This window comes from Miniopterus natalensis, chromosome 8 (assembly GCF_054644295.1).
Source record: "Miniopterus natalensis isolate mMinNat1 chromosome 8, mMinNat1.hap1, whole genome shotgun sequence".
Lineage (NCBI taxonomy): Eukaryota > Metazoa > Chordata > Mammalia > Chiroptera > Miniopteridae > Miniopterus > Miniopterus natalensis.
In genome coordinates this window covers 30,614,749-30,642,584 of record NC_142088.1, presented here as the reverse complement: position 1 = coordinate 30,642,584, position 27,836 = coordinate 30,614,749, and the positions used below count along the sequence as shown (strand labels likewise).

The following is a 27,836-nucleotide window of genomic DNA, read 5'->3' as shown; positions in this document are numbered from 1 at the left end:
GAACTCTCTTATCTTTGCAGCTTTTCCATAAACCTAAATTTATTTCACTAGAAAAAGAGAAAAAATGAAAAGTAGGCAACCAGTATTGTTATTCTCACCTTAAAAGCATATTCAGTAAAGCACTTGAGAGAGTTAAAACAAACATACTTACAGGAGCACCCTGTGGCCCAAGTCTCCCTCTCTCTCCTGGCATTCCCCTTGGACCCTGTAGGTAAGAGAAAAAACATATCTTGTAGCATCTTATTTAAACTCTAGGGCATTTGATTACACTACTTAAAACAAATGAGACTCAATATAATTGGCCACCAAGCAATAGTATTTCTTGTGGCAATCTGAGGTTTGAAAAACTCTCTACCTGTGGAGATATATAACCTACTACCTCTTACCTAAATAGATTTCACTTAATCTAGTTTTAATGGGCTGAATCTACAAGAATGCTGATTTGATTACTAAGTACAGGAAAAAAAAAAAAAAAAAAAGACACTGACAGTTAAGAAAAATAATGAAATGTAGGAAGACTATATTTGAAGGATGCAATTGCTATAGTGTGCTTACCTATCAGCTGGTAAACAAGATTATTTCACCAGCAAAGATGTTTTCCATGTCTTTTTGTTTGTTTCATTTAAACATTCTCTTAATATAATCTAAAAAGCAAAGAAATAACAAAGAATTAAACTGATACCTACCATAGGGCCCATGGCACCCATTGGACCAGTAGGACCAGCTTCACCCTAAAGCAAAAATGAGATCACAGTACAATATGAGAAACCCACAATTGATATTCACAGCATTTTGTTCCACATGTATATCATTCTAAATGCATATTTTCAAAATGGGCATTTGAAAGGCATACTTTTAATGAAGGACCTACCACAAAAGTCTATTATATTATTTTTTTTCTCAAAAAGCAATAAAAATTTCATTTCTATAGAAATCTAAAATAAAATTGGGGATTTAAACAAGATTAATGGAACTATCATACCCAGTCACATTAATTAGCATCAAAAAAGTAATTATTTATCTATGTCTGATAATACTTTAGATCATGTAAAACTTTACAAAGCTAAAACTGACTAATATTTCCTTAAGTTCTATTATGGGAAGCTTAGAAATAACAATTTTAAAGCTAAATGTGTTTGCACATATGAATCTCGTGATACTTCCCACTAAAAAGTCCTCTGTACTTCCTTGATGTTCTCTAGAAACATAAACAAACTTGGAAAAGAAACAATGGCCAAAAGGCCCTGGAATTAAAAGGACCCTAAATAATGGGAAGAAACCTCTTTGATATTTTTAAAAAAGAAAAAGAGTGAACGTGTTTTAGAAGGTGGATTCATAGTGCCATATGTCATAGACAATATCCATCCTACGTGGGTGGAAACCCAGGGCCAGAGTTGCTATTCTTGGTGGCAAAGTTAGGTCACATCATGTATCCTGGTAAATCTATTGCTGCTCATCTATGAAAAATTACATTTATCTACCTAACTACTCATTTTTTATACTCCTCTTTCCTCCAGAATTATTTAAGGGGTTCTGAAAAAAATGTTTGGCACTTGAAGCCCAACCAAAATGCTATAGTGAAGTTATATTGTATTATACAATCACCTTGGAACCAGTTGCTCCAACTTCACCTTTCGGGCCTTCAAGACCTTTATGTCCCTGAGAAGAAAAATATAAATTTGTATTTTACTGTTTTGTTGTTTTATTTTCAGATGCATAAAAGAACCAAAAATAAGCTTACTGAAAGTGCCTTATGAAAACAGATCTCAAACTTAACAGTTGCTATTCAAATGTTTCCAAATTATCAACATTTCTTGAAAGTCTATTCAAAGAAAATTAGAGTTCCCTGTTTAAATAATATTTTCAACATGCAGTGTTCTCACCTTTCAAATTTTTTGACTTCATAGAAATTTAACCTATAGCTATAAAGAACTTTTAAGAAAATAGTTATAGAGTTTATATAATTATCAAATATGGGTTATATACAGGGATGACATTCAAAATATCTAATAATTAGTGAGTAGCAAGCATTCTAATCAGAAGCCCAACCACTCAAATTAGAGGCCAGCCAGTGTATACTGAATAAATATCAGCCAAGCTTTCAGATAGATAGATGATAGATAATTTCTATATAGCATATGGTAAAAGTAGGTTTACACTTGTTCATATAGAAAATAATACAATAATTAATAAATAAGAATACAAGAATATACTGTGTTTCATGTACTCACAACTGTAAACCCACTTTTGCCCCACCCTGTATGTGTGTGTGCGTGTGTGTGTATAAACATATAATAATTGCCAATTATCTTGAGTTGTAAAGAGAAAAGCATTCCACAGCCTTCCAAGTCTGGGTTGATTGGGCCTCCTATGATCTAGTGCACTCTCTAGTATCATGTCACTCATTCCACTACGCAGTTATTGCCTGTTTTCTTAACTGAATCCCTTGTTAGCCTGAAGCTGAAAGCCAGGGATGTTTCTCATTCATCACTGTGTCCTCTTTTGTAGCACAGTATTCAGTGTGCATAGTAAGAACTCAAAGTATATTTTATAGAATCAAATGAAATTCAAAAGAAACGTAAAACAGCATTGTCATTTTAGCAACCTCAGATAGCTACTGCAACCATAGCATTAAGGACAACTGACAAATGGAATTGTAAAGATTTTGAAGGTAATGCTCCCCAGACCCTGCTCAGTAAACCACAGTATCTGAAAGGATTACAAAGGACTGAACTTACTCGGTGACCCTTCAGGCCTGGAAGACCAGGAGCCCCAGGAAATCCTCTAGCTCCCTGTGGGGGAAAAACATAGAAGGCATTTTAGAGTCATTAATAAGAATAGGAAATTGCTTAATATACATTTTTGCCCCCAAAATATCTGGTACGTAGTTTTTAACCAACAAACCAAACAAGAAAAAGGAACAGTATACATTTATCTATCAAAATATATCTAGGTGATAAAAAAATTAACAAGACAAACATACTGTTAGAAATGGAAATGTGGCTTACACAGAGAGAAGAATTAATGACATGGAGACATGGGTTAATTAGGGTATTGATTTGATGACATTTTCAAAATTTCAAATTATGTCATTGTGTTATTAATAAAACAAAAAAACAACAACAAGAAAATAAGCATGAATCAACATATCTAGTATCTGACTCAACTTGGGCAAGGTATAGGAAGAAATCAGGAGAAAAACTTAAGGAAAACTATGATTTCCCTCCTTTATATGTGCTTTATTTGTGGCCCCCCCAAAATATGCATTTGTAGAAACCAATGTGTTTTATTTCCCCCCAAACTTCTAAATATTGGCAGTAGAGTATGATTAGAATGATTATATTAAAATGAATAAATAGCAAGTATTTTAAAGTAAAATAATAGAAATAAGCTGGTGGATTTATAATTGTTTAAAAAACTAACAGAGGAAGTAAAATATCCAACACAAGGGAAAGTCAACAAACACAGAAAGAATGGGCTGGTTCCTTGACTCAGTAATTTCTTAATTTCTGTTCATTTTATGCATCTTTTACCTAAGCATATCAAATTAAAAAACCACAATAGAAATCAAACAAAAATCAAATGCAAATGGGTAAGACTATTTTGAAATGATGCTTGAAGCTTTTTCTTCATACCCTCTAAAAAGATAAGTAACTTATTGACTTACTCTCACTGCCTATATTAATTAGGCTTTGACTTGAATGTCATTACCACTGCCACCAGTAGACTGAGCACTCGATAGCATTGATTAGTGTATCAATTATTATCAATTATTATTGTTAATCTGCATATCCCCAGCCCTAGCCTTATGCCTGACTAATGGGTATCCAATGAATAATCATTGAACAAACAACTGAATTAAGAAATGGTTTAATATTTCTTTTAACACTCAAAGCACTTTCCTAAACCTCTCTTAAAGAACTTCTCTAGTGCCAGCACCACCTTACACAGAGAGCAAAATCCATCTGCTTACAGTATAGCCTTCACTTACTGTTAATTAAATGAATGAATAAATAATTCAATAAATGAACTTTATATGATAAAAGCAAAGTAATAATTCCTCTGTGACTGCCTGCAGAATGTTTCTGTAGTGTTTGGGGCAAGGGGCTGTTATCACAGTAGAGGCACATCAAACCCTTGCTCTCTGAACAAATAAAGTTCCATTAATTCTTCTGTTTACACAGCTCTGCTTAGGAATTATTTCAAGAACTCCCTGTAAGTTTTGCCACTGGAATGCTCCTCTCTACTGAGAATTTTCTCCCCTCCATCCTGAGCAGAAAACTCAGTACACATCCATCTAAGACTATAGGGAAATGACTATGTTATTTCAAATAATTACTTAAATTTGGAGTTTTTGTGGTCTGCTAGGGAATTCTCATGTGATTACAGATCTCTAATATAACAAGAAAATAAACCAGATGTACTAGTGCTCAAAAGTTTTCTCATTCTGCTGACCCAAGACTGTCATCACAGCCCAATCGCACATCCTTGCTCTGCACTTGCAGAGTGCATCTGTGACATGCTGGCAGGGCACGCTTCCTCCCCGTGGAGGGTCCTGCACTGGGATTTGCAAGAGTGCAGCAGAACAGGAGGCTCAAGCCTGGATTGGTCGACATGAACATCTGTGCTAATGACTAAACCATTTGCCTTTGTCTGCACTGACTTTCCAGAACGATGGGGGAGGAAAGAAAAGCGAGAGAGTAGGGAGCTGGGAACTGGTTTTATATTTGAAACTAAATAACCCTTAGAGCCCTGTAAATTCCCTTAATAAATCACCATTCATTGTTTAAAAAAATCCTAGTGTTGAACCTCATCAATTTTCAGAAAGTAAATGGAAGGGAATTCAGTAATTGTTGGATGTATTGAGTGGTAGAATTATAACTTGGAAATAAATTTTGGAAATTATAGAAAATATACTAAGTAGGAGGCCAAGTCAGTTCAGGGGATGTTGGAAGAGGAGAAACTTTAAGAGCAGGAATGTCAGAGGGTTTTTTTGCTTATTCTCTCATTTTCTCCACTGCCTGTGTAGCACATCCAGGGGATGGCCTAGCAAAATCATGTCAGTGAGGACAGAAAGGTGGGTTCAGAGTGTGGTCAAGTGGTCCAGATCCTAAATTCTGGTGGAGTAGGTTGCCAAGGACTTGTCCTTGTAGTTAGCCAAGGGAGAAGAAAACAGCTGTGTTAGGAGTTCTGGTAATCAGTGTATCTTGTCGTAAGATTTTAGGGCCCAGACCATCAATCAAGTATTTCAGCCAACATTAGGGTTTGGGGAGCAGCCAAAGAGGCATCTTGTCCACAATTCATTGTCCCTAGCATATAAAAAATATGTCAGTAAGTTCTCTCTCAAGCTGTTGTTTTCAACATGTGAACAATACAAAATAAACATATTAAAAAGATAAAAAATGATAAATGAGATTGAGATGCTGTAATATGTAATTAGGTCAGGATAGTGACTTATCTAAAAATTTAATATTCGGTTTGGAGATAATCCTTCTTAGTCATGATATAATAATTCTCTAGCTCTAGGAGGATCATTCATATTGTGCAATGCAAAGAGGTAAATTGGAATTAACTATCATTCTGGCGAAATGTCTTGTTCCACAATGACAGAAAAGAATGTGCTTTGGAATAATGTCTAATGCACATGCGGATAATGAATTGCAAGTTAATTTTAATTTAATTTATTTTTTTGAAGTTTTTTTTTTTATGTCGTATTGGTAAATATAAACTTACCGGAGATCCTGAGAATCCCACTTCGCCGGGATTTCCATTTCTACCAGGTTCACCCTTTATAGAAAAAAAGCAAAGAAGTGGAGAGGGATTGAAATGTTCTCTGAGACTAGATGACAAATCAATTGCAGTTAAAAAGATTGTATCCAATGCTTTAAACAGTGTAAAACAGTGAGCTCTATTTCTGATGGCAATCCATTCTAGCAAGTCAGTTTTTGAAGGCTTCATTAATTAATCCAGAAGCAGAAATGAACATAAATAATACTGGTCTGACTTAGCTCATTGTTTTATGAACATCAAAATTTACACATACACACGCATAGAGGCATGAAATTCTATATCAATATATGGCACTGAATTAAACAATGTTTCCTAAAATACTACTTGCTATTTCTTTTCTTGTTATAAAAAAAAATTTTAAGAACTACCAAAGATGTTTTCCTTATGGCCAAATGCAATGTAAGCTGCTTAAATAAACCACATGACACATAAAGAGAAAATATTTACTTTGTTTAGTATCACACAGAAATTGATGGCCTCCCCATAACTGTATCCTCAACTTTGGTACGACTAAGAAAAGAATCCAGAGAAGCAAATCTGTTGTTGCATCTGTTCTTTGATCACATGTTTTTAATGTTAAAATCTGAAGTTGAGCTTTAACTTTAATTAAAAATCCAATTGAAGAAATTACTCTTTCAGCATCGGAGAGCAATATTGACACAGCCCTACTATCACATTTTAAAAATCCACTTAATTACGACCTCATAATGATGTTTTTGCCAACAGGGTAATAATTTTTTTCCTTCACATCACTTCAGAGGTCCCATCAACAAAAGCTGAAGCTATTGTGACAACAATTCCAGTATCTCATGGAGAAGCCATAATGGAAATCCTGGAGGATGCAGGGAAAGAGACAGTACCTAATAACATAATACCATCAAAATTAAGAGCACTTTTTGATTTTGTAAAATTCTCTTCTGAGCTCTCCAGTTTTGACTGACATTAATGGAAGCTAAAAGTGGGGGAAATGAAATGGGAATTAATGAATAACATTCATGTTAACACTGTAGCTCCTTCTTAGCCTCTCAAAATTTCAAAGCAAAATGAAGAAAAGCAGCGTACATCTTCACCAGGTTTCCCAGGAGGGCCCTCTGGTCCACGTGCACCAATCGGACCCTAATTACAAAACAAAAAGAAAAATAGAATATTTACCTACATTTACCTACATCTACCAATGATTCAATACAAAATATTGTTGAGATAAATTAAAAAAACAGAAAGTAGCTTTATTAATAATCTGACTTTTATGCTGTATCACTCAGATTATGTGCTCAACAGGAAAAAAATTAATTTCACAAGAGCAAATGTCTCAGCACTGTCAGCTGACCATATTCATAGTGTCTGAATTTAAACACTCTGCCACAAGAAACATAACTTAAGCACAGTCCATAGCCCCTGAACTAGACTGCAATTTCTTGCTACATACGTAAAGAACTGGTAAAATAAATAACTCAGGACACCACTATAATGGTGGACCCATATTTAACTGGGTCTACATGCTTACTTGACATTTACCATTGGTCCAGGTTCCCCAGGTTCACCAGGAGGTCCTGTAGGGCCAACACCACCCTAAAATTGAGAACAAATTATATACACACAGATTATATATACAAACCACAGGAAAACAGAATACTAATTCCTAAATTCTCTGAAGTATAGTACTGTTGTTCAAAGTGCTGGCTCCACCACTCTCTAGCTGTGTGACTTTGAGTGAGTTACTTTCTCTATACTCAATGAGTTTTCTAATCTGTAAAATGAGAATAACATGGTACCTACTTCATTAGGTTTTTGTATCATGTTAGGTAACTAGTGCATATTAAGAACCTAGAATAGTGCTGGCACAGAGTGTTCAATCCATGGTAGTTATCATCATAACCATCTTCTCTCTTTCCTTGTCTCCTTCTACTTCCGCTTCTTAAATAACAACTATGTTTTCTATTCACCACTGGTAGTAATATAAAATGGCTTAAAGTAAAACTTCACTCACATGATAATGACAATACGGTATATTTGATGAGATAAGAATTCTTTTTTTTTTTTCTTTTGAAAAATTATTTCCTACTGCCTGTCAAATCACTACAAAATTTAAAATAGCTTTACACCATTATTTTATTGGTATTTTATAGGCTATAGAAAAAAGTTTAGTATTATGTTCTTTTTAAATATTCCATGAAGCAACCACCTTGACTGTTATTTCTAATAATACCACATAGTAATGGCCTTCCATGGTCTAATTTCATAGTCTTAGAGTTGGCACATAACCACTTATGAGAATTTTCATTCTGACATGTTATTTCAGAAGCACAGGCACATAAAAATTCTTTGTATTGGACGCCAGTCACATAATGAAACCAGACAATAAAACTTTAGCCCCATCAACAACTTTGAAAATCATGCTGCATATATTTCTAAGTAAATAAAAATTAATTGAACATAACCCATTCATTGCATTACAATATGCAATTTAAAGGCCAGCCAAAAGCAGTCATGTCACAGAGACCTTATTTACATATTTTTCTTTTTGCTGCAGTATGTAATTTTATTATAAAAAGACTTACTTGCTGCCCTTGTAAACCTTGAGGTCCCCTTGGGCCAACTGGACCCTTAAAAACAAATGAGAAGAAAAGTTGCATGCTGTTCATGACAATTAGGTCAAACATTTAAAAAATGTTGAATTGGCCTTAGAATCTGGAAAAGTGAAGCTTTGACAGTGCAAGATGATGACATTCGCCATCTGTACTCATCTGGAATGCAGCTAAATTCAAGAAGATTAAAGCTGGGGTAACATTTGGGATGATTTTATACACACTGGCAGTGTCATAAGGAGAAATAAAGAATATGCCTGTACACACCCAATGTCTTTGGGACAAGAATATTTGCATGCTTAAGGGGTGTTTCTGTTAGAACATCTGACAAAAGAAAACTCCTGGAAGGCATAAAGCAATTATCAAGCTGTCTAATCCTTCAACTTCACAGCAGATAATTCATAGCTTAAATGAGCACTTGAATTAAAGGCTTATGAAACCATCAACAATAATGACTAGATTATTTTCAATGTAAATTAAAATTATCTGGGGGGACTGAGTGTTCTTGATTCTTTCTTTTTTTCATAACATACACTTAAAGTAGCCTCACAGGCTTTCCCCATTTAAAATGAAATGATTATTCTGAGACAAAACCAAGGGAAGAAAAGAAAAATGCAATTATAAAAAATTGGTTAATATATGTCTATACAACTTTTTTTTTTTTTAAATGTCTTTATTGATTTCAGAGAGAGGAAAGGAGAGGGAGAGAGAGATGGAAACATCAATGATGAGAGATGCCTAGCCCACAACCCGGGCGTGTGCCCCGACCGGGAATTGAACCCCAATCGCCTGGATCCTAGGTCGATGCTCAACCGCTGAGCCACACCGGGCTGGGCTGTACAACTTTTTAAATGTCACACTTTAAAATGTAACATCAGTTAAATCAAAATCAAGTTTGTTCTTACGGTAAAAACTTTTTTTGTTGTTGTTTTGAATTAATTAAGTTTTTAGCTAGTAAGAAAATAAAAGCTTCATTACAAAAAATAAACATGTTATTTAAACTTCAAATGGATTAAAACATATATTTCAGAAAATTATCCCAAGATAATCATTGAATGAGACCACATTGCTAGTGACTTTAAAAATATATATAAACAATGTTTAAGTTACTCATAATGCTGGCCTTAAGGATGGATAGAAGGGGTGATTATCTATGTAGTCTGACTTTACACTTCTTATTGCCTGAAATTCTATTAATCTGGTATGCTTTCAAATTATATGATGAGCAAAACAGCATGGGAGTGTTGGTTTAAAAAGAGTTCATTCATTCAGTGAGATTGCATTGTTCCAAATACCCAAGTTAAAGTACTTGCCTAGAGAAAAGTGGGAAACTTTCTAGCTGCTGAAGAAATTCAAAAGAGGACAGGAATGATCAGTAAGCCCTACAAGGAAACCTTAAAGATGTTCGTATAGGCAGCCAGAGAATATAAATTAAAGTAGGAAATGATGAAACTGGCAAACTTGTTTCAAAATTTTGCCAAATCACTGTTCCTAACGCCATAAAATAACTGTTTTATTTATTTAAAAAATACACTTATTGATGTTGCTGGTGGTTATATGTTTTAAAATTCCTTATTTTCTTTAAATAATAAATGAAATATATAGACAGTCCTTTATTAATGTTGACAAGTACTTTGCACAGTTATGAATGGCTTTTAACTGGTACATAGCAGGGTTTGATAAATTGAATGAATAAATGGATGGATATGTTTAATAAGACACATTTTACTCTTAACTAGCTAACTAAAACCACTTTTTTAAAATGTTTTTTTCAAAGGTACTTTAATTATCAGTAAAATATGCACTTACCACTGAGCCAGGCATCAGTCCCATTTGACTCCCAAGTCCAGATTTGTCATCCAACCCAGCCATCTGAGCTGAAAATGGCTGTAAAAACAATGGGTTGATATTTCCACATTAAAAAGCGTATATAAAAATATTTATTAAATAGAGAAATGTATGTAAATTCTCTGGAATTCTTATAGAATTGTCCTTCTAAGAATCATTTTAAACTTTTGCTTTAAAGCAAGAAAAAGATTCAAGTTGTTTTTCATTGTATGTGTTTTTGATTGAAAAACCTTCCACAGAATATCTTATAACTATGTTGTTTCAGAACAACTATTGCAACAGGCCAAACAAATGTCTGATACTTGAAAAAAACATGGATCATTCTGTTAAGTATTTAGCCAGTCTAATCTATTTCAGTTGTAAATCTCTTTATCTGATCTCTTCCCATGGTTAGAGCATGCCAAACATCTGCACTTAGCCTAAAAGATGCTTTTAAAGATTTCAGATTCCTTTTTTTAAAAAATTATCTTTATTGTTGAAAGTATTATAGATGTTCCCTTTTTTCCCCATTGACCCCTTCTACCCTGGACTCCCCCCAACCTCCCCACCCCCCCACCCCTTGTGCCTTCACAACACTATTGTCTGTGTCCACGGGTTATGCATATATGCATATAAGTTCTTTAGTTAATTTCTTCTCACCCACCACCCCCACCTTCCCTCTGAGATCCCTCAGTCTGTTCCATGCTTCTATGTCTCAGGACCCATTTTGTTCATCAGCTTATTTTGTTTAGATTCCACACATGAGTGAGACCACGTGATACTTGTCTTTCTCTAACTGGCTTATTTCACTTAGCATAATACTCTCCAGGTCCCTCCATGCTGTCTCAAAGGGTACAAGATCCTTCTTTATTACAGCTGATAGTATTCCATGGTGTGAATGTCCCACAGCTTTTTATCCACTCATCTACTGATGGGCACTTGGGCTGTTTCCAGATCTTAGCTACTGTAAATTGCACTGCTATGAACATAGGGGTGTTTATATTCTTTCTGATTGGTGTTTCTGGTTTCTTAGGATATATTCTTAAAAGTGGAATCACTGGGTCAAAAGGCAGCTCCATATTTAATTTTTTGAGGAACCTCCATACTGTTTTCCATAGTGGCTGCCCCAGTCTGCATTTCCACTAGCAGTGTACTAGGGTTCCCCTTTCTTCACACCCTCGCCAGCACATGTCATTTGTTGGTTCATTGATGGTAGCCATTCTGGCAGGTGTGTTTCATACTATATTACTTAGCTGGTATTCTTCTTTCTTGTTCGTGGCCAGTAAACTTTAAACTGTATTTATATACGTTAATAAACATTGTATAATCCTTATAATGGAATTCCTGAATGTTCCAAGAATTGGCAACAGTTTCACCTATTGTCTTTCCTGTCTGAAAACTCTGGTAATCCAAATGGCCAAAATTGGCCACATACATTCCCAGAGTTCTACTAATCTCCAGATTTTAGTGAGAAAAGAATGCGCAGATTGTTTGAAAAATAAATTGTCAATTCCTTCTACGATCAGTTGCAAAACAAATATATGGAATGTTGTAAAACAAAAATCATATTTCAGGGTTCCATATGTTCCCTTGTTATACTATGCAATCTACACATAAATCCCTATGTCTGCCACTAAGATTCAAAGAGGAGGTATAGGAAGACATTTTGTTTTATTTCTAGTAGAAAACTAAAATTTGGGAAATAATCAGATAGATTTTTAGTATGAACTCAATTGCCCTTTCACACACATCATCATAGGTGTGCCATCCTTGCCCTGTGTGGAGGTCGTAACACAGATTCCATCAGCTTTCTGAGCCTTTTTCATTTCATAGTGGGGGTGATGTTCATGGTCCTTTAGAATAAACAGAAAGAAGAAAGTTCACAAAGTCCAGAACTGACCTTGAGAACTACTTTTGAAGCAGCACTTTAAAAAAAAAAAAAAGTTACTTTTAATTTTCCAATAATTCCTTGTGGATTTCTTAGTTTTATCATTCTTTGCAGCAGCACTGAATTCACTTAGCTGCTCTTACAGTCAAGGGTCACCAGATGAACAAACAGATTTTAAAATCATAGCAATAAATCAAAAGCTTAATATATTACGTAAATGTGACATTGAACAATGGACACAACTCACCCTGCTCATACCATCAGGTCCTGGGTGAGAAGGATGTCCAGGAGGCCCTGGGGGACCTGGTTGACCAGGAACACCTGGTTCCCCATCAATTCCCTGAGGACCACGAGGACCCTGGAAAAACAAGCCAGTGGAAATTAGAACCCATTGCCAAATATGTACTTAATAGAAAGCTAACTGCACAGACTTCTTCAAGGAGATGGTGTGTTCATTGTATTTAAATGAATAGTCATACTATATGATTCCAACTATGACATTCTGGAAAAGGCAAAACTATGGAGACAGTACAAAGATCAGAGGTTGCCAGGGGTTGGGCTGGGGGATGAATAAGTGGAGCACAGAATACTCTTATGGCAGTGAAAATACTCTGTTTACTATCATAGTGGATATATGTATTATACACTTGTGTCCTAACTCATAAAATATTAAGAGGAAATCCTAATGTAAACTATGGATTCGGACTCTGATGGGGATGTTGATAATGGGGAAAGCTATGCGTGTGTGGGGGCAGGGTGTATGTATACAGGAACTCTCTGTACCTTCCTCTCAATTTTGATGTGAATCTAAAACTTCTCTAAAAAAGTAAAATGTTAAAAATAGAAGAATAGCTATCCAGCCACCTACAGTTATTCAGCACGGGTCACAGCCTCTGCTATTGGGACATAGTACATTCTGGGTAAGAATTTTACTCTTGATGTGTTAAATTCCCAGTAATCAGCCTTCTTGGAATAATTTTAAAATTGTATTCAGTTTGTTAGTATTCTAGAATAAACTTCCTTATTTGGTTGAGTTATGCTGTTCAAGGGTATTAATCAACAATTTCCTAATTCACCTGCCTGTCATAGATTACAGTTAACTATGTATGCGTCTGCTTAAAGTTCCCCCACCACCACCACCACCACCACCAAAAATGTGAGGGACCCTTTATTGTAGTTTGTGATTTTTTTCATCTTTCTCATTTTTTAATGCTTCACATAGTTCCTGGCACATAGTTAACAGTATGTTTATTATATGTTCACATTTCAATCCCCTTAGTCTAGTATTAGGAGTCTAGCACACTTTATTTTCCTTACCACCCACAAAGGCCGGCCAGACCAATAGAAAGAGAGGGAAAGGCACGGTGACGCAGCCAAGTCGAGTTCTCAGAGGAGTGAGCAATGATGTCTGGCTGCCAAACTCCACCTCCTAACCCACATTCTGAAGACAGCTTGGGGAACAGCCACGTCCTCAGTTCTGGAAATGCTCTGTCCCCTAAACATATCATTTCCACAAGTCTTGTTAGGTATTTTCTGGCTTTTTAACCCTAAAGAGTCTTAGCCAACTCTAAGACAAGACTAAAGAACTCAAAAGTCAATATAATTTTATAATTAGAAGCATGGATTAAGAAAAATATGGTAAATGAATTGGAGTTCAATAGTAAAAGAAGCTTCTCACATTTAATCATGAGAATACCTAGTGACCCACAAGAAGAGACTGAAGTATGAGCTGATACAGCAGAAGAAACAAATATGGGAGAAGCTGAGATGGGACAGAGGGCAGTCTGCACATGATGGCTTTGGGGAAGATTCAGAAATTTAATTAATGTATTTTAACATATTCAAACATTCATATAGACATGTTTACTCCCTGGAACAGTGGGATAAATAAGCAAATATATCTATTCAAATAGAAGTAGATAACTTAGCCTGAAAAAGTGACATTTTGAAAAATATTTTCTCAGGAAATTATTCTCATCCTTTAAAAATCAAACCTTTTCTGAATCGTCAGCCACTGACAATTAACTGGACTCTTTTCATTATACTATACATGAATGGAGGCTGATTTTAACTGCTATCTAGGATTTCTGAATCATGAGTGTGGCAACATGAACTGCAAATGAATATTGTTAAGGGTTGCACAGACAAAGTAGCAGTCTAACCTACTCATAGAGCCTTGCTTGGAAAACTAATTTTGAAACGTGAAATTGCTAATCAATTATTAGTTATTGTTATATATTAAATAAATGAGCTGACACATTATTTTTGCTCTCAAGAGAGATTTCTAAAGACAAAACCAAAAACTACATTAGTGTCAATAGGAGTAGAAAGAGGTTTGGGTTATATTAATCCTCAAAATCCAGTGTCCTTTCTCCACCTCTGTGATTAATAATCATGTTTCAAAGTCAGCTCTGAAGACAGCCCACTTTTTCACTGACTCCATGATGCATTATGTGTTTCCATGGCATCTCCTTTAAACAGTCTACATGATATACTATTATACAGATTGAGGTTAAAATTCATAAAAACTATCCATAATTAAGTGAACATAATAAGCAAGATTATAAATGAAAACAAGAAAAAATATTATATGATAATACGTATATATATATCAATTTTTATTGATAAATATTGAAAACAAAAATCGTAATTTCGGAATATACTAAAAACATATATTTTCATATTCCCAAGTGAGCTGAATCACATAAATTTATATTAACATTAGTGTTCTCTTTAGAATCTTTCCCTCCCATCCCCCAGACACCAGATACTCTAGTATCTCAGGAAGCAATCTACAATAAAAAGTACTTGCATATTGCCACTAGGTGGCAATCTTTAAACGTCCACAGTAGAAAGGAGCGATGACCCAGAATCATCAGGAACTTTACTCACTGCTGGTTAGTAGTATGACAAGCACACAAATTATGATATATTAGAGTTGATAAGAGCTGATATATTTATTGCCCAATTTACAGGTATTAAACAAACCTATAGATGTTAAGTGTCATGTGCAATTAGAACTCAGGATATCACCGACTATCCATATCTGACAGGTTGCTAGTTTGTTAACACTGTGAAGTTACCAGGACCATCCACTTAAAACTAAGGACATGTGATGAGAGATATTCATGATGATCACTGGCTAGTAATAAAGGCTTCTTGAGAGTATCTTTATATCACTAGCTCTCAATACTGTGCAATTTTGCCTTCCAAGGGACATTTCACAACATCAAGAGACCATTTTAGTTGTCAAAATTGTATGAGACAGTGGGGAAGGTGTTGCCACTGGCATCTAGTGTGTAGAAATTAGGAACACTGTCAAACATCCTGCAATGCATAAGGAAACATCAGGCCCCAAACAGAAATAGTATTGAGGTTGAGAAACTGCTTGCTCTACATTGTGAACCTTCTGTAGTGTTTGATGGTAATGGAAGTAGGCAGGAGGGAGTGGGTATTTATAATTGCAGTACCACCCTATATTATGCCAGCCATAGCTTTAGTCCAGTTAAGCAGCTCCTGCAAGTCTTGGATCCTGAGGCAAAACATTCTACCTATGGGTATTTTGTGACACCATGCCAATATCTTGAAATCAGCTGTGGTGGGAGTATTTACACCAGGGAAATCAGCAAAATCTACAGGCACTTTTTTTTTTTTCCAAGTAAGTCAGTTGTTAAACACCATCACACCACTGTTAGGATTAAGAGAACAGATTTCTTACTATGTATCTGCCAGATTGTCTTGTTTAATTCCAAATAAATAACTACTCTTCACTCTTTTACACACACACACACAATTCGCATTGATCGTTTTCAGGCCTAATGAAGATAGGAAATGGAGCCCATCACACACTAAGTTGAGAAAGTTGGGAAGAGAAGGGGAGAGGAGGAAAGGGAAGGGGGAAGGGATGAAAGGGGAGGGGAGGGGAGGGAGAGGAGGGGAGAGGAGGAAGGGGAGGGGAGGGGAGGGGACTAGTAGATTCACTACATCGTAACAAGGAATTCTGAAAGTCCAACCACTATTTTCACAGCAATTTTCACCCAAACTTAGAACTCAGTGTTATCAACTATTCTCAGCACAAACGCGTGGATGCATAATGTTTTCTGCATACCACCTACCCTCCTACCCTCCTTCCACCTGTCTTTGTTATTCTAAACCCTGGACAGGCATCTGGAGAGCTAACAACAGTGTATAACCTGCCAAAACTGGGGAGACAGCTCAGTAAAACAGCAGTAAATAATGGGGCATAAGATAATTGGAATACAGCTTAGTTGCTCACCTATATGGCTATGCCCCATTTCCTTAGGGCACTGTTATTTACCTGAATGCCTACAAATAACATCCATAACTCCAGCTCCAGTTTGGGAAAGCAGATACTATTTTATGATCCTACACATTTTATCAAATAGATAGCAATACACAAATCAATCCAGTTATTTAATATATGAAGGACACTAGTTTTTGTGAGTGAGACAGAGAAAGAATTGCTATGATATTCTCATGTTTTATCTCAAAGGTATAAAATTGATTATTTAAATTTAAAGGTGCTCCCTTTATTCTGGTAATGGAATTGTTGATTTTTAAAATTACTCCTTTGGCCCGGCTGGTATGGCTCAGTAGTTGAGTGTCGACCCATGAACCAGGAGGTCACGGTTCGATTCCTGGTCAGGGCACTTGCCCGGGTTGTGGGCTCCATCCCCAGTAGGGGGCAGGCAGGAGGCAGCTGATCAATGACTCTCATCATTGATGTTTCTATCTCTCTCTCTTCCTCTCTCTGAAATCAATAAAAACATTTCTTTTTTAAATTACTCCTTTGAGAGCTCTGAGCAGCTTCTCAATGAAAAAGGCAGCACGTTAAATTCATTATACAACCACTTGAAAGAAAAGTTTGTCCTCTATCAATTCCTTTGTCCTTTATCCAACTTGGTTATTTCTGTAGCAACCACAGATCACAGAACTTGGGTGTTTTATCTCAACAGTACATTCTTGGCATTGTTTACTCATGAGTTACAACTCTGGAAAACAACATGAGGTTTTAATTATGTTTCCTTAGATTCTACTTTATTTTAATTTGACCTCATAAAAGACAAAGAAATGTCATTTGTGCTATCAAAAGATCACAAGTCATTATTAGCACCCATTAATTTCCTCTGAATCAGGAGATGTGCATAATCTTTTCATGACCTGAATTCTATGTCACACTTAATAGAGGTGAGAGAGGAACAAAGCCACCAGCTCTCTGCTGCATACAGACAATGTGGTGCAGAGGGGCATATTCAGTACACAGTACAATTCACACAAAGAGAACTGACTGTCAACTTACAGGTTTTCCTTTTGGGCCTCTCTCTCCTCTTGGTCCTTGTGATCCTGGAGGTCCCTAAAGCAGAAAATAATGGTTATGCCTGCAAAATGTGTGCACTTCAGATGTTTTTGTTTTAAAGGTTTGCTTGGTATAAGAAAACTGGAAAACGAGACTATCTTCCTTCTTTTTTAATTCAGTTCAGTTGAAGACTATAGAAAATAAATCCATGTGCATATCAAAGCTCTGTGTGTACAGAAAGGCTGTTTATTTTAGCAGTGAAGCCTAAAGGCCTGTAAAGAATTAACTGTTACATTATAGCTTTGTGGAGTCCAATGAGCTGAATATATTAGTTTGAACAGTAATGGCAAATTTGGAAAGATCATTTTTGCTGTCTTGTCCCAGACAAGGCTTTGCCACTAAATTATGGGCATAAAAACTTATTTCAGGTTTTGAGAGCTATGAAGATACGCAAACTCCAAATTTCAATTTTCTGAGGGAATGTATGAGTTCATATTGGTACATGATACCCCAAATTATTCATCAGAGTTCAAGTTGCCAATGAAAACAATGGAAAGAAAAGTCTCTTATTCTACTACAGCCTTATGTGCCTTCAAAAATCTTATTTTCTACTTGATTTAGAATGTTGCATCATCTCCACTGTATATTTAAAACCCACTTAGAATTTTCCAAATAGTAACTGCAGTTATTTATCCCTTAAAATAATGAGTCATTTTTATATTTTGAAAGTGCTATCATTGTGCTGATACTGTAAATTAGCTTTTTTCCTCTACAAAACTACAGTTGCCGAATTTCATTCTCTTCAAAAGAGGTTCAATTGAATTATGAAAATTACATTGTGCATTTGTTCAGTCCAACACACAGTATTGTTTAAAAGCCAAAGCTTCAGAATGACTGGAGCAGGTCTGTTAAAGCATATCATATTTTACTTACGTTGATTTAATGTGTTTAAAATGCTACAGGAATTATGTGTCTGTATGAGTGTGTGTGTGTGTTTGTTATCCTTCTAGTTACCTATGAATGCTAATCCAAACCTGAAATCAGTAATCTTTTATGCTAACCCAGAAATGTTATTATGATGTATAATATCTCAAATTCTACTGCTATATGATTTAATTTCACTAACAAATAAAATTAAGTTTGTTTCATTAAACAGATAAAAGTAATTTACCCTTAATAATTGCTAAACAAGAGACAAGTATTCCCTAATTTTAATGAGTAAGGTTAATCTAAATTAGCAGTGTAACAATAGATTGTTTTTTGCCCTTCACATAACTAAGAGTAACACTAAGCCTTGGGGAATAATCGGGTACTTCAATTTCAGAATAAAATGATTCCCTATGTATTACTCATTGCTGCAAAAGAATGCCTAAACTTGAAGATGTTTCCAGAAAAAGTGCTTCAAGACACCAAGCATCCTTGTTTTGCCTTCTTTTGTCTTTTCATGGATATGACATTCATAAAGATTTTCAGTATCTCAAAGAACTTAAGAGTAGCATGAATATTGAAGAAAACTACTTACTGAGGGTCCTGGACGACCACGTATGCCTGTTACCTAAACGATAAACAAAATAATTTGTAAAGATAAAATTTCTACCTACAGAGTTTTCAAAAACTCAATAGTTAAACAAATAAGAATAACAATAAAAGCCCCAGTGAATTTTTTTAAAACAAATGTTGTCAATTGATGACTTTTTCCCTCCTTGTCTTAAGAGTTAAAACATCATCTAATTTAAATTCTAATATAGAAAGCAGTACTGGTAGAGTGATTAGGAGCACCAATGCTGGAGTCAAGAGGCCTGGGCTCAGAGTCTGACTCTGTCCCTTATCAGTTGCACAACCTTGGACTAATTACTTTTTGTGTTAGGTTTTCTCTTCTGTAAAATGGTGGTAAAGATTATGAATTTATCTTCCTCACAGAATTGTTATAAAGACAAACAAGTATTTGAATAGCACTTAAAACAGCACCTAAGACATAGTAAGTACACATAAGTGTTTTTAAATAAAAGAAAAAAATATGGATGATTTTCTTTGTAGGTAATCTGTTAAAAACAAGTCAACTTAAAGGCAAAGAAAGCAAAAATGCAAACACTGCCAAATAAATCAACATGCATACACTTTTTTCTTGACAGAGTGATAATAACTCCTTTAAAATCTATGACAGTGGTTGTTGGAAGAACTTTAATACTATCTAATAATATGCTTTTTGATCATCTACAAATCTAAATAACTCTTAAGAACTCTCATACAATATGGAATCTCAACCAGGATAATGGCATGACATATTTTCAGATGGGTGGAGCATTAAATTATGCCTTTCTCTTTGGATTACATGGCTATTTATACTATTAAAAAATGTACATCTTAACTATTACTTTATATTCACATGCAATATATTTATTTTTGTAAAGCCCTGATTTTCACCTTTAGTTATAGGACTGTAAAAGTCAAGAATCTTGTATTCAATAAACATTAAGTTTTGTATTAAATAAAAAATCTACTTTGGTTAATATTCAAAATTGTATTAAATAAACATAAAATTTTATATTAACATTAACTATTGTATTAGAGAATTAATATATCTTGATTTGCTTGTTTTATACTAAAAATTTGGTTTTAAAATAACTAATTTCCCTTTTTTTGAGAGTATGTATATAAGTAATAATATACAGCTATATTATAGGTAAGTTTACTAAAGGTACATGAATACTATATATATGTACTTACCACAGGCACTAGTCCTGGTTCTCCTTTTTCTCCCTATGAGGTAAAAAGAAAACTTTAATTGGCAAAATATAATGGTTTGTGGAACATGAACATGTCATACTACAATATTCTATGTGAACACTGGGAATTTCTGATTCAGAAGAGAAAGTTAATCAATTTTGGATATTTAGTCAGACATTATTCATGAGAAAAAATGCTACTCATCTTAAAGAAAGAATAAGAAAATAAATCCAATTCTGTTTTTACAGCAAAAAAACCCCAAAGAGTTGACTAGACCAAGAGATGCTTGTGATGAAAAGATATAAAGTCAAAGCACCATAGGAAAAACTACCTAAATACTAAAAACAAAAACAAAAATTCTAGAAATTTGGACATGTGAATTTTCACACTCATACTACAAGAGATAAGTGTGCTCATCTTAATAAAAAAGAAAGGGGGGGGAAGAAGAAAAGATGTGATAACAGGTAATTTTAGTATCTGAGGAAAATCTAGAAAAATATTAATTGATAGGGTAATAAAAATAACACAAGGAACTATCATAATTTAAAGTAAATAAAGTCAAGCAGTTTAGTTTGCTTTTATAATAGATGTAGCAAACACAAAATGTGTAGGTGGAATTTCTTTTGATTCTTAGAACTTTAAAATCTCAAAAACTGTATTTTGTGAGCATGATGTCAAGTACATAGGTTAAATAATATTGGATGGTTTGTACCTTTATATATCTCTATTCTATCACATATTTGCTTGAATTTTTTATTACAGGATTTGTCTTCCAAGAGATTTGGTCTCCCCAGGGTCATAATCATATCTATTTTACATCCTCTGTCTGGGACACACAAGTTCTCAATAAATTCTTCGTGAATGTATTAATTTTCATTAATATCTTATGAATCAATGCGTTTTACTAGGCAATTGCAGAGAATAAATACATTAAGGATTCTATCCAAAATGTAGAAAAAGCAAGGGTAAGGAGTTCTATTTTATATTACTTCTTCTTTCACATATACAGCGGTACCTTGGTTTTCGAATGTGATCCACTCTGGAAGGCAGTTCGAGTTATGCAATGTTCGAAAACCAAGGGACCAACAGCCAACAACTAGGCCTCAGGATCTTGCCCTCAGTGGTAGCCGTGTGGCGTGTTCCATTTCCGAGGCGTGTTCGAGAACCGAAGCATTTCCTTCTGGGTTTACAGCGTTCATAAACTGAAATGCTCGTCAATGGAGACGTTCGAAAACCGAGGTACCACTGTATTATTCTTTTATCTAATTATAAAAATAATATGAGTTCAGCCCAGCCAGCATGGCTCAGCGGTTGAGCATCCACCTATGATCCAAGCGATCGTGGTTAGATTCCGGGTCAGGACACATTCCTGGGTTGCAGGCTCGATCCCCAGTAAGGGGTGTGCAGGAGGCAGCCGATCAGTGACTCTCTCATCGATGTTTCTCTCTCTCCCTCCTCTCCCTTCCTCTGTCTGGAATCAATAAAGACATATTTTAAAAAATAATAATATGATTTCATAAGAAAATTTTAAAATAAAGGAAACATAAAGAATAAACTGAATATCATACTCAACACTCAGGAGATAAACACTGTTAATATTCTGGTATTCTTAGTTTCCATCATGTACCTGAACTTGGTTTACCTAATAAATGCCTTAGCTTTTGTTTTCATTTTTATAATTAAAAATAACATAACAATGAATATCCTTGTTTATTAGTGTTTCTGTGGCATCTCTAGTTGATACCTTCTGATATATCTGTAGAAATTAAAATTCAAGTTGTGGATTTAAGATAATGCATATTTTTAAGATTTTGTTTATCTAAATCACCAAAGTATACTTCCAAAAGGCACAATCTAATTATATCCCCCAATAGTATCTCACATCTGAAAACATTTCGTAAAGTGAAATTTTAAAATTATTTTACAATCTTGACAGTCTTAACAATGCACTCAGCGGCAGAACAATACACTGATCATATTTGCTGATCCTAATGCTAAGGTAACTTATACTCTGCAAGTGAGGAATAAATTAAGAAGTGGGAAATGGCTCTACAGAAGCAGGATGAAACTCTATACGAGTAAGCTCAAGGTAGAGCACCAGAGACTGAAAGCAACCTATGAAAGGATTAGGGGAAGGGATCAGTACAGACAGGCAGCAAAGCAGAGCCAGCTTATTTCTGCATTTCCACATCCGCTAACTTCCAGACTGGGTCTTTCCATTTTTAACATAATGCAACAGTAATAAAAATTAACCTTTTAAGAGCTATAAGAGCTTTCTTTCAAATACTGAAAGAATTTGAGTTGCTTCAAAAGGATATATAAATCTGTGCCCCATTAAAAAAAAAAAGACTTTATAAAAATGATGCTGAAAAATGTTTCTTTCTGGAACAAGTCTAGAAAAAAACAAGTAAAAAGGGAGGGTAAATTATTTCAGCAAAAATGAGAAAAATAGAATAGCCTGCTAAGAATGATTGTAAAATCTCTATCCTACAGCCCAGAAAGAAAAATGCATGCTTTGCTCTTTGTATTTAGAATGGAATCTGCCGATGTCTTTCTTAGCTAAATTGTTAGGGGGGGGGAGGGGGGTGATATCTTATTATGAGCTCTCTGTCTACAATATTTGATATGTGATTAAATATTCATTATCAGGTCTTGATAATAAACTTGTCTAATGATTTTATGATACTTTGGAAATAAGCCACAAATGTAAATATTTGTTGCCTTTGTTAATATGGGCTTTTTAAATAAGTTAATATGGGCTTTGTTAAATAAGTTAATTTATGTGGAATGATAATTTACATAAAGGTTAACTAAATTTGATTTTCATACCCATTTAAGTACCCAAATTCAGATGAGAATCATGGTTTAATTTTACACCTTGTCTGTTACTCCTAATTTAATGCTATGTGGACATGCCCTATTACTTTTATAAGATGCCATTACCATGGAGTGTTCTTTCCACTGTCATATCATCTGTATTATCTGCCTCTTATTGGGGGTTAATATAAATAAGTAAGTAAATTATAAATAAAACTCAATATTGATATAAACCAAGCACAAATGTATTTTTACAGCATCACGCTGCTCTCATATTTCTCGTGACAGCTGATAATAAATGACAGTCATGAAGATAGGAACATAACCAACGTGTGCTAAATTGGCAACTCTTTGAGCATGTCCCTCTCCTGGCTGTCCCATACTAGGTTTGGAAAAAAAGGCAGTAAACTAAATGACACAGTCTAACACTATCCCTCAATTACTTGGGTGCATGATTACTAAACAAATTAAACTGGTTATTTCAGGGTAGTTCTCACTGACAGTTCTTTTTTTATTTCATGGATCTTCTCTATATTTATCTGTCTAGTGTGTTTGAGGCCTGAACTCAAACTTTTAAGTTTCAATTTTTTTAGCTTTCAGATATAAATTAAACGTAAACTGGTATTTGTAGGCCTTCTCCTTTGACATATGTTCAAATTGCAATAGCTTCACTGACACTTATTTCAATTAAAACAAACTTATGGTATTGCCTTCTGAACCAAAAAGTGTAAAACTGGCCCGGTCATCCCCTTGAGAGCATCACTTTCATTTCCCATGAAGGTATAGCATTGCTTTATCTGAATATCTGATTACCACTTTACTGAAGTTCCATTGTATGCCAATATAAAGACATTTGAATTCACTGGAAATCTGTCTAATAATTGCCTTGGAACTTGGGATTACTGCTCATTTCCAATCTTGATTCTGGTGCCCATCCCATCTGGATAAGACTGGAGCAAATGTCATAGTTTCAAGTTAACCAGAAAACTGAGAACACAACCAAGGGAATTGAACTCTCTTCACTTAGTGGGACCACCTATTTCCAGATGACAAGTGGTTAAACTGGCCAGTGTGCTAGGGTCATGGCCACATTACACAATTTTCCTCTTGAAGTAAGGTTTGACTCTGGGATTAGATTTTTAGGCACCTTGAAGGTGAAAAAGGGGAGAGAAGGGGAGGGGGGTGATGTGTGTCTGGTAAAATGTTCAATTAATTCCTTTAGTTGAATCTTTACTTCCCAACTAAGGGAAGAGGGACCAAAATCCCATCGAAGTAGAACTAACACCCACCCTCTCTTCTTCCCTCCCTCTCTCCCTTCTTTCCTTCAATTAAACATTCATTGCACTTCTAATATGTTTAAGGTATGTATACTGAGTACTGTGATAAACACAAGTAATTCAAAGGTTAATGTGACACAGTCTCAATCCCTTAAGGGATTCATAACCTTCTGGAAGAAACATCTGTAAACAAAAATTAACAACGTGAATAAAATAGAGGCATCTGTAATCTGTAAGCAAAGTAGCTGAATGAGCTCATATATTTTTATTTGTATGGCACTTTGTACTTTACGAAAGCTTTTCAAACACTTCAAAAGCACAGTTCTATGTAGACAGTATTAGAATGAAAAATAGATTTACAAAAATGAGACTATGCAAAATAAAACTTACCTTTCTTCCTCTACCTATAAAAAGAAATGAATAAATATGTTATTTTACGCAGAAATAGTTTTTTCAAACCTCCTAAATATTTTAATAATAGGTTTTTTGGTGGAGTCCAAATTTAACTTAAACAGATTTTCCCCATCACTAGTAAGCAGAGCTCAAAAGTTGTTTTGGATCAATATATCCATAAAAGGCAAAATAATGCATCCCTTTGGAAAATTCTGACATTTAAAAAAAATATTCTTCATATCATTTATATAGCATTTAAAGTTCACTAAATGATAAAATTAACCATTAAAATTATAATGAAATATTTTAATCCATATTCTCTGGTTTTGTTTTTTATATATTTTGAGTAGGCTATTCATTCATATGATTAACAAACCCAAGTATATTAAAGGTATACAATTATGCAGTTAAAAAAAACCTCCTTCCACTTTGCCTCCTTTCCTTTATTTCCCACATTTCGCCCCCAACAGGGGGGTACTATTCTTGATTCTCCTATTATTAGTCTTCCTAACCAAGAATATATTAGAAAGTTCCATTTATTACAGTGATCATCTGAGTCAGTAGTGTCCTAAAGTTTTCTTCAGATAGATCTTGAACACTTTGTGTTAAATTTATCCTTAGCTACTTCAGCCTATCTGTTGCTATTATAAATGAAGTATTTTTATTCTCATTACTTATACTATGATGTAACAGCAGATAGTAAACCTATTAATTTGTTCATTTCACACTGCACTGTCTTACTAAATTCTTTTTTTTATAGTCTTTCTCTTTTTACTCCATTCCCTTAGGTTTTATAAGTACACATTTTATTCTCTGCAAATTGATAGTTTTACCTCCTGGTTTCTAATTTCTAAACCACTAATTTTTTTCTTATCTAATTGTTTGTTCAGGAACATTTAATACTGTGAATTTGCTGTTGTGATAATGAATATCCATGTTTTATCTCTGAGTTTAGAGAGAATGCTTCTATTATTAAACATTCCTTTTCTTTGATTTTCCAAAAGATTCTTTTTTTCTTAAAGTTTAATAACTTTACTAAGATAAGCCTCTATACTGATTCTTCTGGGTCAACTTTTTCAGACACTTGATTTCTCTTTTCAATATTAAAATTTAAGCTTAATGTTACTTCAGAAAAGTTTTCTTGTATTATATTATTACATATGTTTGTTCTGCTCCACTGCATTTACTTCTTCTTTGGGGATTCTTCTTCAGGGATATCCTTTACCTGTCTTGTATATCTATTATTTTCTTTCAAATCCTTTAAAAAATTTTTCTTTTCTCGTCACTATTTCAGTATGTCCCTTACTGTATTTCCTGCAGTATCACTTTTCCCTTTTTTTTAATATTTGCCATCATTGTCCCAATGAACTATTCACTTATCCCCACAGATTTAATTTTTCTCCATTACTTGGGGATTCTTTGAAGACTGTATCTGTTTCAGGTAGCCCTTAGGTATCTTGTTTTTAATTCTCCCCATTATGTCTTTCCCATTACATAACTAAAATTTGAGTTTAGGTACTTATTCAAGGTACATTGTTACTTTTAAATGATATCCAAGAGGAGAATTGATAAATTACTGTCTAATGTTTCCTCAAATATACTGTCGAAAACATCATTATATTTGTTGTTATTTGCAGTGATATTTGGGGTAAAAAAATAAAAATCTTGACACTGTTTTGACAATGATGCATCCAGGTCTCTATTCATGACCAGTAAAACCACCAACCTAAAACTTTAACATTAATCTTACCTAGTTCATTAAAACACATGAACATAAACTTGTTTCTCTCCTATGTGATTCTCTTTAACACATGTACTCATATACATAGTCTAAGTTCAACACAAGCATTTTTCTCTAAAAAAAGTTTTAAAACCAGTGGTTTATATCACTGTTTTCTCCAGGATATACATTCATTCTCATTTCTTTCTTAGCCAACATTAAAAGCATTCTGCATTTATGAGCTAATGTTATAGAGGGCTCTGTGGCACTGAATTACATTAGAAATAATCATTCCACTCCCAAAGGCAAAGTTGGCACCAGGGAAGATACATGTTTTTTCTAGATCTTCTCTTAGAACATTAATCAATTTCATAGAAAACCAACAAATATCTTAGAAGCATCCAGCATGGACAGGTGAAAAATGACCATCTAAAGTGGCACAAGGAATTCTCAAATTAAACACAACCACTCAAAATTCAGCCAAAAATCCCCTTGGTTTTTAAAAAGACAGAAAATCACTGCCTCTTTCTCACTACTGTAAGTAACATGGGTGAGCAAAATCATTAACCCCAAAGACCACTGAATAATGGTTTAATTATTCTCTTGAGTTGCTTCTTTCTGAGAGCAAAAACGCTGCAACTATAAAGATGAGTCACTGGGTCAATTCTGAGTCGGCCCTAAGCGTTCTTACCAAAATTGGTATTGCCACCTCCAGTTGTATGTGGACAGACAGGGCAGCACTCCCCAGCGGGAGTGATAGGGTCGGCACATTCCAGCACTTCCTGGCACTGTATCTTGTCACAAAGAATGGCTCCATTATCACAGACACAGATCTGGCAAGGGGCAGGTTTCCAAATGTCCCTGTTTAAGTACATCTGGCCATTCTGAGTGCAGGCTATTTCTTCACCATATCCTTCTAGAATAATAATAAGAAGAAGGTTAGTAATCTGAAATTTCAGAATCTGGAAAATAATTAAGAAGATGAGTCATTTTGTGGTTTCTAAAAAATTCTGGGCTAAGCAGTGACCTCTCAAGGATGCAAAACACAGTTGAACTTACTTCATTTAGTATTTATGTCCAAAGCAATATATAATTCACAATGAAATGGTTATAATACTTATATCCTAGCAAAATAGGGGAAGAAGAAGAAAAAGTGTTCCAAAGTAGGTATGTTTAATCAGAGGACCCTTCCCAAAAGGCTTCATTTTTGAAGGTCTAAATAACAAAACATGGGAAGATAAATAAGGAGGAACAAAAATAAACCAGGTGAAAAGGGGGAGAAAATAATAGTTCTAAAGAAAATACATAATTTTTGTGCTTGGTGAACCTTCTATGACTTTCAACTCACTGGAAACTTTAGCTTAGTAAATCCCTCAACAACAGAAGAAACTATGTATTCTTGTACCATGAAGAAGAACTTTTTAAAAAAGTGTACAGGCTTATTAAAATTAGTTTTAAACGTGAGATAAAAAAGAATAACAGTGCCCTATTTTAT

General features: G+C 34.6%; 1 protein-coding gene and 1 long non-coding RNA gene across 3 annotated transcripts in view; both read right to left on the bottom strand.

Moving 5' to 3' along the window:
• COL5A2 (collagen type V alpha 2 chain) overlaps window positions 1–24,645 on the bottom strand; it is a gene marked incomplete at its 5' end in the record, with an annotated part of 65,116 nt that extends 40,471 nt beyond the window's left edge. The window contains 14 exons of the mRNA XM_016214209.2: window positions 152–205; window positions 687–731; window positions 1,606–1,659; window positions 2,739–2,792; window positions 5,734–5,787; window positions 6,853–6,906; window positions 7,306–7,359; window positions 8,349–8,393; window positions 10,185–10,262; window positions 12,338–12,448; window positions 17,411–17,464; window positions 18,930–18,962; window positions 20,135–20,167; window positions 24,619–24,645. Of these exons, the coding sequence (XP_016069695.2) occupies window positions 152–205; window positions 687–731; window positions 1,606–1,659; window positions 2,739–2,792; window positions 5,734–5,787; window positions 6,853–6,906; window positions 7,306–7,359; window positions 8,349–8,393; window positions 10,185–10,262; window positions 12,338–12,448; window positions 17,411–17,464; window positions 18,930–18,962; window positions 20,135–20,167; window positions 24,619–24,645 (750 nt within the window). The remainder of the gene's footprint in view (window positions 1–151; window positions 206–686; window positions 732–1,605; window positions 1,660–2,738; window positions 2,793–5,733; window positions 5,788–6,852; window positions 6,907–7,305; window positions 7,360–8,348; window positions 8,394–10,184; window positions 10,263–12,337; window positions 12,449–17,410; window positions 17,465–18,929; window positions 18,963–20,134; window positions 20,168–24,618) is intronic.
• A 2,526-nt stretch (window positions 24,646–27,171) lies between these two features.
• Window positions 27,172–27,836, bottom strand: part of LOC148092590 (uncharacterized) — a 201,691-nt gene continuing 201,026 nt past the window's right edge. For both annotated transcript variants that reach the window (XR_015714917.1, XR_015714916.1), the window contains exon 4: window positions 27,172–27,257. This is a non-coding gene — a long non-coding RNA (uncharacterized LOC148092590). The remainder of the gene's footprint in view (window positions 27,258–27,836) is intronic.